The sequence below is a fragment of the Lagenorhynchus albirostris genome, chromosome 11 (assembly GCF_949774975.1).
Source record: "Lagenorhynchus albirostris chromosome 11, mLagAlb1.1, whole genome shotgun sequence".
NCBI lineage: Eukaryota > Metazoa > Chordata > Mammalia > Artiodactyla > Delphinidae > Lagenorhynchus > Lagenorhynchus albirostris.
Window position 1 is genome coordinate 103,604,796 of NC_083105.1, and position 15,168 is coordinate 103,619,963.

General features: G+C 51.9%; 1 protein-coding gene across 15 annotated transcripts in view; it reads right to left on the reverse strand.

Moving 5' to 3' along the window:
- MICAL3 (microtubule associated monooxygenase, calponin and LIM domain containing 3) overlaps positions 1 to 15,168 on the reverse strand; it is a 175,206-nt gene that overhangs the window by 7,987 nt on the left and 152,051 nt on the right. For 8 of the 15 annotated variants that reach the window (XM_060164477.1, XM_060164476.1, XM_060164479.1 and 5 more), the window contains 4 exons: positions 10,047 to 10,157; positions 7,848 to 7,941; positions 3,550 to 3,600; positions 1,220 to 1,285 (listed from right to left, as the gene is read on the reverse strand). In XM_060164477.1, the coding sequence (XP_060020460.1) occupies positions 1,220 to 1,285; positions 3,550 to 3,600; positions 7,848 to 7,941; positions 10,047 to 10,157 (322 nt within the window). The remainder of the gene's footprint in view (positions 1 to 1,219; positions 1,286 to 3,549; positions 3,601 to 7,847; positions 7,942 to 10,046; positions 10,158 to 15,168) is intronic. The other 7 variants (XM_060164481.1, XM_060164485.1, XM_060164484.1 and 4 more) reach the window with 3 other exon arrangements.

A 15,168-nucleotide genomic window follows, 5' to 3' on the forward strand; every position in this document is an offset into this window, starting at 1 on the left:
CTCCCGTTCGCAGCACAGAGGGCCCTTCCTAGAGGACCGACATAGGCTCCAGGCAAACCCAACAAAAGGACGCAGCTTGGAGGACAGGGGTCACACACAGAGCCCACTCGGGTGCCAGGCCTGGAAGGGCCACCAAGCCGCCGGCGCCCCGCCTAACGGAGAGGCCCAGAGAAGGCGAGTGGCTGGGCTGGGGACACGGTGAAGCGGGCCTGAAGCCAGGTTTCGTCTCCCTAAGTCGGGTGCTCTCCAGCGACTGCCTTGCTTCTCTGGTGGCCCGGGGCCGGTCCAGGACCCTGCAGGCTGCGCAACAGTGGGCAGCCACGACCAGTCCTGCGGCAACCTCCCTCCACTTGTTCTTTCTATATATTTCCATCTCCCCTGCTTCCTCATAAAGGCTTTGCCTGCATCCTCCCTCCCACCCAATCACCCCACTACAGGGAACGTCAGGGTAGCTGGAGACAGAGTGGCTGGTTTGCAAGCCGTAGGGCGGCATGCAGCATCTGACAGGGTGGAAGGCTCTGCCCGGCAGGCCCGGCAGACAGACAGACAGCTGGGGAGATACCTTGTTAGAAAAACTCAGTATGGAAAAAACCTCTAGACTGGGGGAAAACAAAGGGAAAAAAAATGCATGTGAAAACTGAGCTCCAACACACACACACACACACACACACGTGTACACACACAGGCTGGGACACGCACACACACAGGAATGCTGGGGAATCTCAAGGATTTAAAGTTCCTAAAGCAAAACCAGAGCCAGGCTAATGCTCAAACCGAACAGACCAGCCAAAAATCTGCCAGCATCAACTAAGGGGGGCAAACAGCACAGGCAGGCTCGGAAGGGGGAGCGGGCAGGTGGGACGTGCTTCCCTGCCTTCCCACCACAACTCACAGCAACAATGAAAGCCCCTCCCCAGTCCTTTACACTACGTTTCTAAACCACTCATGTTCTTTCAATTTCCCCTTGAGACATACAAATCACGGGGTGAGGTCTTGGAAAACTAGAAATCAGGTGTATGTATTTCAATTAATTTTTTTTTTGGTCACACCGTGCTGCATGGGGGATCTTAGCTCCCCGACCAGGGATCAAACCCACGGCCCCTGCATTGGAAGCACAGTCTTAAACAATGGACCGCCAGGGAAGTCCCCAGGTGTATATATTTCTAATTTAAAGTTCTCCAGAAGAGATGTTTTTATCTGAAGTTGTCCAGTTGCCTACCTTGGTCTAGTGCAGCAAGACTGGTGGCTGGGCAGGGAGGACGCTGCCTCTGTCCTTTAATGGGTCCTTTGAAATCACAAGATTCAGCTTTGTGAAAAGGGATCTTTATACTCTGTGGCTCAGAAAGAGGCTTTTAACAGCTTTGGTGACTTTAACGGTTAGCTGAGAGCCACCGTAAGACCCCACGGAAGCACGTCTGTGTGGTGGGCAGAGGCCGGGCGGGGATCTGGAGGCTGGCCTCCTCTTACCCACGCAGGAAGGAAGGTTGGTGCTGGGTTTCCCTGTGGCTCTTTGGGGATACAACAGTAGAGAAGCAATCAGATTCTACACTTCGGGCTCCAAATTTCAAAAGGGTAAAATTTCCCCAAATAATGAGATTACCAAGCATTCTAAGAAGGAAACAGCATCAGGAACTGAAAAGGGGGCTGATTCTGGCATCTGTTCTCCTCCCAGACCCTATGGGAGGGCAGCAGCCTCTGCGTGCTGAGCAGAGCCCACCGAGGCTGGACTTTACACAGAAATCACAGAGAACTGACAGAGCAGGAAGTGAATCAGGCAGCAGGGGTCATAAGGTGTTTAATGCAGGCGTTCACAATTCAGAGATACACTGAGTTCCTTTTTCTATTTATTTCATTTTCCCCTGGAATTTGTGGGAATTCTAAACCCAGAAGGCTAGAAGCTGAAGTCCAGGGACACAGAAATGGAAACAGCAACATCTTATCACTCAAGCCAACAGTACTCGAGCTGGGGGGAGGGCGGACGTAATTTTAAAGAAACGGGTTCGATACTTCTTCCCAGTAGATTCTGAGTTAAACAAAAAAATACTTGTCACATTCGTTTGGAATCGACATAAACGTTGCCCAGGGGTGTCGGGAAGCGGCGGGAAGGGAGCCCAGGACGTTAGTCAGGGGTGGGGTCTGTTAGTCGGGGTGTAAGCATCAGCCCTTCTACAGCAGCAACGGCCACGAGGTGGCAGCACCTGACACCAGAAGCTCGGGGCCCTGGAGGGCCATGCAGACGGGCGAACCCGTGGACATGGGGTGAGAAAGCAGAGCAGAGGCCAGTGACAGCCCACCCCCAAGGAGGCCGGGAGGCTGGGAGCCTCCTTACTGGTGGAGCCTCTCTAAGACCAGAGCTCTGTCTTGAGTCGCAATCAGAATCATGCTTTGGTTTTTAAATGAATGGGCCAAGAAGTGACTCTCAAAAGGATGGGATTACAGTAAAATATGAGAGACAGTGACCTTTGTCCCCTCGTCTGTCTCAAGAGCACTTTCAGGCATGGAGCCTGCACGGGGAGATGAGGAGGTGACACCGCCTGACCCAGGACTCCGGACTCCAAGAAGGCACTGGGCCCCAGGAGCCTCGGCTCCTGATATGAGGGCAGCCTTCCAGGCGGAAAGGTGCCCAAGGTCTAGAGGTGAGACTCAGGCCTTGGCTGTTTCTCTGATCCGACACAAATGGTGAGCTTTGTATGCAAGACGGCAAACACACTGAGTTTCTTTGAGAGGGAGGTTCCACTTTAGAAGGCATGAGAACGGCCTGGAAGGTTTGTTGAAACAGGTAACCAGGCCTCACCTCCAGGGTTCCTGACTCAGAAGGTCTGGGGTGGGGCCTGAGAACCTGCACTTCTAACAGGCCCCCAAGGGGTGGTGCCAATGCTGCCACTCCAGGGACCATACACGGAGGACCACTGCCTGGGACTTTTCCTGTCTTTGTTGAAAAGAGCTGCAAAGTAGGTCCCTGGACAGAGCAAGAAGGGGGGTACATTCTCAGAGGCATCGGTCAACACAGCCTCAAGTCTGGTGAATCTGGGCAGAAATCACCGTGACACCACTCCCAGGCACCTGACCTCTCAGGGGGTGCCTGAGCACGCCCTGATGGAGACAGTGCAGGCCGAGCTCTCTGTGTGTTTGGTTCCCCAGTGTGGTTGGCAGTGAGCTCTCTGGGGGGAGTGGGAGGGATGTGCTTCGAGGGGAGGTCATGGTAGAGTGTGTGTGTATGCGTGCGTGTTGAGTGTGTCGTGTGTGTTCCTACCGTCAAACAACCCAACCATATTAGTGGGACCAGAGTGAAGATTTGAGGTTGACAGGCTGGGGTAGGTGAACTTTTATTTATAAAACATTAAAATAACCCCGGGCAGCAAAAGCTGTCTCAGGTCTCCCCCTGGAGCACATGCGGGCAGGGGGAGGCCGGGCATTGCTCCCTTGGAGCCGGAAAAGGGCCTGTGCTTTGCCACCTGCTGGTTAGCGGGATGACTTCTTGCTGTTTGTGAGCAGGTGCGGGGAGGGGGCATCAGCAGGGTTAGTTCAGCAACAGGGCTGCATACATACCACCCAGACGCAAGTCGATGAGGTCAGTGTAATAAGACTCTCCCCAATAGTCTACAACAAGGAATCGGTGAAGAGAGTTACTGAATCAGATAACCCTCTGGTCCCCCCGAGCCTCGAGCAATGAACGGCGTGAAGCATAAGAAACACCCAGAGACGTAGCAGGAGGGGGACAGGCGGCAGCTGGAAAGCATGTGTCCCCCCGGGTGCCCCCCCGCCCCCCACGTGCACACTGTAGCCACAGACCTCTGGGTGCGAGGGGCGGCCACAGAAAACCACAGGTGACTGCACTGACAGAAAGCGATCGGCCAGGACAGAAGCCTTGGCTTGGTTGGGAATCCTGCTGGGACTCAACCTCATCTCAGATTCTAAAAAACTCAAGGGCAGATCAAAGGCTACGAACCTCCCTAATTTCTGAATATGAGAAGCCCCAGGCTGAGGGGCTGAAGGCGAAACGTGAACACCCTAAAAAAGCTGTGTCAGGAACCAGCCCTCAGCTTGCCCTGTCCACACCGACCCCACCAGAAGCAGAAGCACTTCTGCTGGACGGTCTGAGATAAAGGAGGCCCTGTTTCTTCTGCGTTCAGGCCCCCAAGGTCTCCAGCCCCCCTAAGAGCAGGCAACGGGCGGCAACGTATTCTTGTTCATCATACTCCAGGACCCCGACACAGGCGCTGTGAGCGAGGGCGGCCCCCAGGACCGTAACGCACGCAGAGTAGAGTCGGCTGCGGTTCGCTACCTTTTCCTCCACAACCCACAGTCTGACAGCTGGTCCTGGCAGCCTCTGCTTCCACACGAGGGCTCCTCCTTCCAAAACACACACACCGGAAAGCAGACTGAGGCTGATCCAGTGGGTTCCAGAGACAAAGAGGGCTTCCCAGCTGCCCCAGACCAGAAACCTCACGAGTCTCCGTCTTATCCAAGGCTCTGAAGCTAAACTTGCTGTGCGGATATACGTGAGACTCAGAACTACGCGAGCCTTCTCTGGAAGGCAGCTAGGCCACCAGTCTGACCCCTCAGAGAGCCCATCGGGTGAGACCGAATGGCCAGTTCAGGGAAGGAGCTGACCAGCACTACTCAGCCCGAGTGGCCTCCTCAAAGGCTCGGCCGCGAGCAAGCAGACGAGCAGGAGGCATGGGATACAGAAGCCCAAGAGAAGGCACAGCTGAGCCTCAAAGACGACCTCTGCCAGGTGGGAGCAGAGACCCAGGGGCTTCTGCCAAGAGGGAGCCTAGGAAGTGATGTGCTTAAAAGAAGAAAAGCGAAGTACTGGGTTCCTGTGTCGAGTGTTTCCAAACGCATTGTGGGAATCTCCCAACGGAGGTACCACAGCCCGTCTTTGAAACAGGAGACGTGTATTTGGACAGAAGTTCTGGGAAGCTTAGCAGACTCTTGACCACAATTGTGGTTTCAACCTGCTCTCTGGAAGCTTCCGGCTCTTCAAGTGCTGTTCTGGGGTCTCCCAAATACCCGATTCACAACTACTTTTAACTCATAAAAAAACTTAAACATGGCTTCCCTGGTGGTGCAGTGGTTAAGAATCCTCCTGCCAATGCAGGGGACACAGGTTCCATCCCTGGCCCGGAAAGATCCCACATGTCGCGGAGCAACTAGCCCGTGCGCCACAACTACTGAGCCTGTGATCTAGAGCCCATGAGCCACAAGTATTGAAGCCTGCGTGCCTAGAGCCCGTGCTCCGCAAGAGAGACCACAGCAATGAGAAGCCCGCGCACTGCAAGGAAGGGTAGCCCCGCTCGCCGCAACTACAGAAAGCCTGCGCGCAGCAACAAAGACCCAACACAGCCAAAAGTAAAAAAATAAATAAATTAAAAAAAAAAAAACTTAAACAGGACACACCATGTTCGAATCTTTGATCCGCCAATGTGTAACCCACTGAAGCCCATCAACATGTTAATCTGTGCTGCAGGTAAACTTGCTTCTGTGAGGCCCCAGGACCAGGCTTCTTCTGCCCTCTGTGTGCGAGTGTCTGCCCTGCCTGTGACGCGTGGGAAAATGACACTTCATTCATCAACTTCAATCCTGGCCTGCTAGCAGGGTCTCACTCTCGGAGTGTCCTGCCAGGGTGGTCCTCCAGGTGCAGGGTGGTCCTCCAGGTGCAGAGTGATCCTCCAGGTGCCAAGGTGGTCCTCCAGGTGCCAAGGTGGTCCTCCAGGTGCAGGGAGGTCCTCCAGGTGCCAGGGTGATCCTCCAGGTACCAGGGTGGTCCTCCAGGTGCCACAACACATAGCACATCTGGTTCTGGGTTCACTGTATGTTTGGGAGTATTTATCTGATCTCTTCTTCATAAAGAATCTGAACTGCAGTTGGATCTGTAGTGATTCCACTGAGAGAGCAACTCCGACTTTAAGCTGCAGACACCCAGACCATTCTCACTGTGCATGTCCTGAGATTCCCATGGCTGTATATGACCTGCCCCCACCTCTGCGCATCAGGTGCCCACCCTACGTCCAGGGCTGGACTGGACATGGAGGGTATTAACCCTGCAGCTCTCCACAACCTGCATTTTCAAATTGTGTTTATTAACATTTAAGAGTAATTTTTTTTTGAGTTAAACTTGAACTCATAATTTGTCTTGTAAAAAAGCGTTCTGCTGCTTTTTAAAAAAGTTTGAAAACCACTGACTTAGACGAAATTCTGGTTGTATGTGTTTACAAAAAGGGAATTATGTAAACAACTAGTAAGTGGAATTTCAGCAAAATCCCAGTTCAATCTTCAGTGGTCCCTTTTCTCTGGCCCCTTGGCAGGCAGCAGACTGAGGAATGCAGCCTGCTGTGGAAATGCCGAGGGGCCACCATGGACAAACCGCAGGGCAGCTGACAGACATCTGAATGCCAGGCGGAACCATCAGCGCTGGGTGTGCATCTGAACCTCAGAGCCCTGTGGGGCACAGGGGCACTTACGCAAACTGTGGCCCCTCTCCACCTCGGCAGGAGGAATCTGAGGGTCCAGGCTCCTCCTGGCATCTTCTGCAAGCAGAGAGGGCAGGGCCCGCGGGTCCCCGTTCCCACTGCTTGCAGGGCTGCTCCATCCAGGTGGTCACGTTTGACAGAGGAGGCCGGGTCAGGGCACGCAGGGCGGGGGCCCTGCCGGGTGAACCTGAGTCCCCGCTCCCGGGCACAGGGGCTGGCTCGCCTCCGGAGTCAAGTTCTCACATTTCATCTGGTGGCACAGTGAGTCCAGCATCAGGCACAAGACATCACAGCCTCATCTTCCTGCCTCGTGTCCTGTCTTCACCTGAAGGTCACCCTGAGTCCACTGCTAGCTGCATTCCGTGGCCGTGAAGGGTCAGGACGGGAGACACCTCCTCTGTGCCTGACCCCAGTCCTCCAGAACCCCACAAACGCATCCCGACACCAGCCGCTCACTCGGAGGCCAACCACTGGTCAGTCTTCCAGCAAGATCAGAGGCAGCGACAGGCCGCATTCGTGGCTGCCTCCTCCTGATTCGCCTTCAGTTTACCCTCAGCCCAAAGCCCAGAGGACCCGCCCCCCTTCCCAAGGAAAGCCACGTCACCACCTGTCCTCATCCCTGGTCCCACGACTCTAGTGCTGACCCTGGAGGCCCGTGCTCTCTACAAAGGGATGGAAGCTCCAGATTCGGGGACTTGGGAAGGCAGGGAGGAATCGCTTGTGCCTGGGTTGGGGCTACAGCTGGGGCTGATCCAGTGGTTTCAAGGTCCTGAACCAAGAGGGCCTCCTGGGCCCTCGGCACCTCTTTGCTCTCCAAGCCCCACTGTGCTGGGCCCACCCACAGGCTCTGGGGACAGTGGTGTGACTGCACTGCCCCCATGGCTCTGCCCCAGGAAGGGCAGTTACCAGCACATGGCCCTCACAGCCACGTCCCAGGGTCTGCTCTGCTTGGGCTCTGCCCTGAGTGCCCAGCCTCCAGGACAGAGCCTGGTCCACCCGGGGCACCAGCTCCACCCGTTGGGGCGGGGGGCGGGGGTGGCCTGCACGAGCAGTTCTGTGATGGTTCCTTGTGCACAGCCTGCCCCGTTCCAGTCACTGTCTTCTCAAGGAAAAGATGGGGAGGAGGGAGGAGAGAGGAGGCCCAGGGCGTCAGCAGCAGATGGTGGGCCGAGGGGACGGCCAGCCCTGAGATGCATGAGCCTTTCTCCTCCTTTGCTTAACAGAAGCCCCGGCTCTCAGTGACGAGGGGACCAGAGAGAGAATCCTGCTGGAGACTAGCTGACTCCCAGGGGCAGGACAGGAACTAGCCTCCCGCGGGGCTGGGTGGGCATTCCTCAGGGATCCCCTGTCCACCAGGAACCCAGCCGGTACCTGCTTCCCCACGCAGCGCCTTCTCCACGGCGACGCCCCTCTCCTCCAGCTGGCGCTGCTTCTCCTCCACCTGCTCCAGCTGCCGCTGGATGATCTGCGGGCGACATGACAGCGTGAAGGAGGGAGAAGGGCGAAGCGGGCGGGTGCCCAGAGCGCGGCACGAGCACACGAGGGTGCAAACACCCCAGCGGGGCTCTTGAGAGTCTCAAACAGATCCTGCTTCGACAAGATTAAAACTGCCCAGCGCAGACTTGCGCTTGCTGGGGTCAGGGGCTGGGGTGAGGGACCGGGAGTTTGGGGTTAGTGGCTGTAAACTATTAGACGTAGGATGGATGAACACCAAGGTCCTGGTGTACAGCACAGAGAATCACAGCCAATCTCCTGGGATAAGCCATCATGGAAAAGAGTATAAAAGGAATGCATACACGTAGATAACTGAATCACTTCGCTGTACAGCAGAGATTAGCACAACATCGTAAACCAACTCTACCTCAATGAGAAAACATGGCTCCACTCTGCACGGAGTGAGGCTTCTCGGGGATGATTGACACCCGGGACGACCTCCCACCCCGAAGCAGCGGCAGGGACATATCTTCACACAGAAAATGAAATAAAATCCAGGGATCCGGTCATGCAGGGAACGCAGATCCAGAGTAACGTCCGGGGAAAGGACGAGAAAGCTGGTTTTGGAAAACCAAAGGAATCTCTTCGCTGGGAATGGATTTGCTGTTCATGTTTCTTGCTGCTGTAGAGCTTTTGATTATTGTCCGAATCTTTATGAACACAGCTATATACATACGATTTCATTAAAAAACCACATTGTATTTAGGTATCATTTAATACTTTGCGTTAAAAAATTATTTTTTGTTAGAAAAAAAAGTCTGGGGGCTTTCCTGGTGGCGCAGTGGTTGAGAGTCCACCTGCCGATGCGGGGGACACGGGTTCGTGCCCCGGTCCGGGAAGATCCCACCTGCTGCGGAGCGGCTGGGCCCGTGAGCCATGGCCACTGAGCCTGTGTGTCGGAAGCCTGTGCTCCGCAACGGGAGAGGCCACAACAGTGAGAGGCCCGCGTACCGCAAAAAAAAAAGAGGGAGAAGAGAATAGTGGTTTTTTTTTTTTTTTTGCGGTACGCGGGCCTCTCCCGTTGCGGAGCACAGGCTCCGGACGCGCAGGCTCAGCGGCCATGGCTCACGGGCCCAGCTGCTCCGCGGCATGTGGGATCTTCCCGGACCGGGGCACGAACCCGTGTCCCCTGCATCGGCAGGCAGGCTCTCAACCACTGCGCCACCAGGGAAGCCCGAATAGTGGCTTTTTAAAAGTGGTTCGTTTTGTTCCTTCATATCTTGACCGCTTTAATGCCGGGAATAAGATATGGCATGGTCCTTGTCCTTGGGAACTCACAGATCTGGAGACGGTCATATAAACTGGTTCCTGGAGTACAATTGAACCTTACAGGCACTGTGATAGACGTCACTGTGGGACGTGGTACAGTAAGCAATCTACCTCTCTGATAGCAGTCATCCTTTTTTTTCCTTTCCTGCTTTGGACTGGGCTTGTCTTTTTACAATAAGTATGGGACTGAAGTAGATGTGGGAAAGCTAGACTTTGGCATTTTCCAGCTTAAAAAAATATCCTCAGAGGATTGATGGGTCCTTGGAAGGACCTGTGGTAGAAGAGTTCCTCACTTAAAAGAAGTAATGATGAGGGCTTCCCTGGTGGCGCAGTGGTTGAGAGCCTGCCTGCCGATGCAGGGGACGCGGGTTCGTGCCCCGGTCCGGGAAGATCCCACGTGCCGCGGAGCGGCTGGGCCCGTGAGCCATGGCCGCTGAGCCTGTGCCTCGGAAGCCTGTGCTCCGCAACAGGAGAGGCCACAACGGTGAGAGGCCCACATACCGCAAAAAAACAAACAAACAAACAAAAAAAACTGAAAGGCCTGGGACCCTGAGGACAGCTCCAACCTCTAACTCCCAGGCGCGTCGGAGGCCAGCCAGTCACAGCTGCCTCTTGCTAACAGCTCTGACAAACGCAGGAGCTGGCTTTACAGTGGTTCTTCCAGAGCTAGGGTCTAGGAGACTCAAAGCCGGGCCCCTCCCTCTCCCCCAGCCAGCGCCCCCCGCGAGGTTTCTGCAGTTGCACGAGTGGCGGCCCTGCTCGCCTCCTCTCCCGCCCTCCTGTGGGTGCGGACTCCCAGCGGCTCACCTGGGCGCGGTGCAGCCGCTTCAGCTCCTCCTGCTTGGCCTGCCTCCGGGCTGCTTTCTGCACACGCCGGGTCAGCTTGGTGTTCAGCTCCTCCTCCGTGTAAGTCCTCGGCTGCAGGGGACGATAGGGGTTTATTCAGTCAGGGTCACGGAGGCCGCAGGGCAGGCGGGGGCGAGGTGTGCGCAGACGCCCAGACCCTCAGCCTGGCAGGAGCTCCACGGGCCAGGGGGCACCTGGAGATCCATGGGAGACGCTCCCATGGGGCAGGGACAGGAGGCTGGCTGCACAATGACTGCTGGGCAGTTAGGACAGGAGGGTGGGGCGCCTTTACTGCTGAGATCACCAGTTTCCCATGTAAGGACATCTGCTCTTCTTTAAGACAGTGGGGGTAAACATGTTGATCAAATGTTTCCCCCAAGCCTCTTGCTTGTAGGGGGCACACAGGGAAAGGAAAAAGAAAACCCAGGATCCTGCTACTTTTTGGTTTAGTATCAAAAGCCACCTTTTTCAGATGAGCACTACTGGCAAGGTTCTTTGAAGAAGCCACGCCTGAAGGCAACAGGGTGCTTCTATTCTAAGTCTGAGCGAACCCAAACCAACTAATGCAGCTGGAAGAAGGGTGCCGGTGAACCTGGACAGATCAGGGGTCTGCACACCAAGAGGAGCGAGGATGTGCTCTGGCAGGGCTGTGGGGCTGTCAACAACGGAGGGGCTCCCAGCCAGACAGCACAGCTGCACCTGCGAGCGTGGCGCGGAGGGCACAGTGGGTGAATGCGGGCGACACTGAGGGACACCTTCTTTACTGCCTCCAAGAAAACGAAAAAGGAGCCTTTGCAGACTTTAAAGGAGCTTCCGAATTTAACTCAGGAGTTTATCCTGGTAATCTTTATTCTAAGAGTTCCAGTGCTAGTGGAGAGCCACCACTTAAGGACCGTCTCGGGACTCCCCGAGCATGTACCCTGCAGGTCACGGAGCCAAGGGCTCAAAAACTCCCCGTTCCTGTGGCGCCCAGGCCCAGAGGGGCCTCCCTGTCCCCACTGGCATCCGGAGCAAAAGCACCACATGGCCCCCCAGCCTGCGACAAGCAAGGCACCTCCCCGTCCTTGTCCGTTGCCGCCGTCCACGCGTGCCCAGACACGGTTAGTGAGGGTTCGGCTGCCGGGCCGGGCGGGGCTGCAGCAAGGCCTTCCCACAGGGACAGGACACAGCCTTCGATGCACATCATGTCCTGAACATAAACCGACTTTTAAGGGGACGTGATGGAGAACAAAGCAGAATGGCAATAATAACAATGATCAAAAATTAAAAATAGGACCCAGAAATGGAGCAAAATCAGCTACAAGTTTAAAACAAACGTGCACGACTAAAACGCATGATGGCTCTTCCCGTGTCAGCCAGGATGTCTGCGTGTAGGCTGGGAGTGAGACGCCAGCAGCGCCACCTCAGTGAACCCGCCTGAGTGAAGCCAGGAGTCACTCTTCTGCCGAGAAGTCAGTGCCTCCTTCACTGGCCCCAAACTTCCTGTGCTCTGTCCTCAGTCCCCTTGTGTGAAAAGTAACCACAAGGTCACAGGAGCTCTTTCTCTGTGCAAGTTCAGACTCCTCTCTCTGGCCGAACACTGCAGGGTGATGGCTGGGGGCAGGTGGTGGGAGACCCGGGTAGACTGCCTGTCAGCCAAGTTCTCTGTCCTGCTGGTGTCCCTGAACAGGCCCCAGCAGCCCTGGGAGGGGGTGGCCATCTCCCGATTATACGCCAAGAAAGGGACCTAAATGGCACGAATAACAGACTTCCATCAGGGATACTGCAAGCAGTCAGTGTGGCCTCTTCTCACCCACTGAGCCTAGAACAGAGTTGCTTGGCAGTCCCATTAACTAGCTCAAAGGGAGGAAGGGAGCGAGAGGGGCAGCCACTTCTCCCAGGTCAGGGCCTCCCAGAGGCCACACCTGGCCATGTGTGCACATCCTGCCTCAAGCCAGAGTGAGGAAGGTTTTCATTATCAGAACAAGGCAGTTAAAAAGGAGACAGGTAATTTCCCCATGTGGCACGTGAAAAAATCCAAAGGAACTAGTAACTACAGCCTGAGGACCAGCACTTATCTATTAAATTAAAGGGGGTGACTGACTAGCCAAAACAACCTTAAGAAAGAAGAATGGAGCTGGAGGAATCAGGCTACCTGACTTCAGACTATACTACAAAGCTACAGTAATCAAGACAGCATGGTACTGGCACAAAAACAGAAATAAAGATCAATGGAACAGGACAGAAAGCCCAGAGATAAACCCACACACCTATGGTCAACTTATCTATGACAAAGGAGGCAAGGATATACAATGGAGGAAAGACAGCCTCTTCAATAAGTGGTGCTGGGAAAACTGGACAGCTACATGTAAAAGAATGATATTAGAACACTTCCTAACACCATGCACAAAAATAAACTCAAAATGGATTAGAGACCTAAATGTAAGACCGGACTATAAAACTCTTAGAGGAAAACATAGGCAGAACACTCTTTGACATAAATCTCAGCAAGATCTTTTCTGATCCACCTCCTAGAGTAATGAAAATAAAAACAAAAATAAACAAATGGGACCTAGTGAAACTTAAAAGCTTTTGCAAAGCAAGGGAAACTGCAAACAAGACAAAAAGACAACCCTCAGAATGGGAGAAAATATTTGCAAATGAATCAACGGACAAAGGATTAATCTCCAAAATATATAAACAGCTCATGCAGCTCAATATTTAAAAAACAAACCACCCAATCCAAAAATGGGCAGAAGACCTAAATAGACATTTCTCCAAAGAAAACATACAGATGGCCAAGAAGCACATGAAAAGCTGCTCAACATCATTAATTATTAGAGAAATGCAAATCAAAACTACAATGAAGTATCACCTCACACCAGTTAGAATGGGCATCATCAGAAAATCTACAAACAACAAATGCTGGAGAGCGTGTGGAGAAAATGGAACCCTCTTGCACTGTTGGTGGGAATGTAAATTGATACAGTCACTATGGAGAACAGTATGGAGGTTCCTTAAAAAACTAAAAATAGAAGTACCATATGACCCAGCAATCCCACTACTGGGCATATACCCTGAGAAAACCATAATTCAAAAAGACACATGCACCCCAATGTTCACTGCAGCACTATTTATAATAGCCAGGTCATGGAAGCAACCTAAATGTCCATCGACAGACAAATGGATAAAGAAGATGTAGTACATGTATATACAACGGAATATTACTCAGCCATAAAAAGGAAGGAAATTAGGTCACTTGTAGAGATGTGGATGCATCTAGAGACTGTCATACAGAGTGAAGTAAGTCAGAAAGAGAAAAACAAATGTCGTATATCAACACATACATGTGGAACCTAGAAAAATGGTACAGATGAACCAGTTTGCAGGGCAGAAACTGAGACTCAGATGTAGAGAACAAACGTACGGACAGCAAGGTAGGAAAGCGGCGGGGGTGGTGGGGTGGTAGTGGTGGTGGTGGGATGAACTGGGAGATTGGGATTGACATATGTACACTAATATGCATAAAACAGATAACTAATTAAAACCTGCTATATAAAAAAACAAACTAAAAACTAAAAAACAAAACAAAAAAAACTCAAAATGGATTAAAGACCTAAATGTAAGACCAGATACTATAAAAGTCCCAGAGGAAAAATAGGCAGAACATTCTTTGACATAAATCACAGCAATTTTTTTTTGGATCCATCTCCTAGAGTAATGGAAATAAAAGCAAAAATAAACAAATGGGATCTAATTAAACTCAAAAGCTTCTGCACAGCAAAGGAAACCATAAGAAAAACAAAAAGACAACCAACGGACTGGGAGAAAATATTTGCAAACCATGAGACCAACAAGGAGTTAATCTCCAAAATATACAAATAGCTCATATAGCTTGATATCAAAAAAACAAACAGTCCAATCAAAAAATGGGCAGAAGACCTCAACAGACATTTCTCCAAAGACATACAGATGGCCAACAGGCACATGAAAAGATGTTCATCATAGCTAATTATGAGAGAAATGCAAATCCAAACCAGAATGAGGTATCACCTCATACTGGTCAGAATGGCCATCATCAAAAAGCCTACAAATAATAAATGCTGGAGATGATGTGGAGAAAAGGGAACCCTCCTACACCGTTGGTGGGAATGTAAATGGTGCAGCCGCTACGGAGAACAGTATGGAGGTTCCTCAAAAACTAAAAACAGAACTACCACATCATCCAGCAATCCCACTCCTGGGCATATATCCGGAGAAAACCATAATTCGAAAAGATACGTGCATACCTATGTTCATTGCAGCACTATTTACAATAGCCAAGACACGGAAGCAACCTAAATGTCCTTCGACAGAGGAATGGATAAAGAAGACATGGTACATATATACAGCAAAATATTACTCAGCCATAAGAAGGAATGAAATAATGCCACTTGTGACAACGTGGATGGACCTGGAGATTATCACATTAAGTGAAGTAAGCCAGACAGAGAAAGACAAATACCATATGATATCACTTATATGTGGAATCTTAAAAAAATGACACAAATGAGCTTATATACAAAACAGAAATAGACTCACAGACATAGAAAAAAAATTGTTACCAAATGGGTAGTGGGGGAGGGATAAATTAGGAGTCTGGGATTGACAGACACACACTACTATATATAAAATAGATAATAAACAAGGGCCTACTGTATAGCACAGGGAACTCTACTCAACACTCTGTAATAACCTATAATGGAAAAGAATCTCAAAAAGAATATATGTATATATATATAAACACATATATGTATAACTAGATCCCTTTCCTGCACACCTAAGACTAACACAACACTGTAAATCAACTACACTTCAATTAAAAAAAGAAACGCGCTGGTGCTTCACCGACTTCTGGGGGTTCAGCCCTGGGAACGTGGCTGCCAGCTCCCGGGCCAGTGGGCCAGGCTGCATGGATTGGTTGTATTTGAGTCAAACTGAGGCAAAGTGGGAAACGTGAGTTATCTCTTGTTGACAGGGCTACAGGTGATTTTTTAAAAATCTGTATTAATTTTTCTATATAAACATTTTAAATAAAAATAAGTTATTTTTAGTTCGTTTTTTG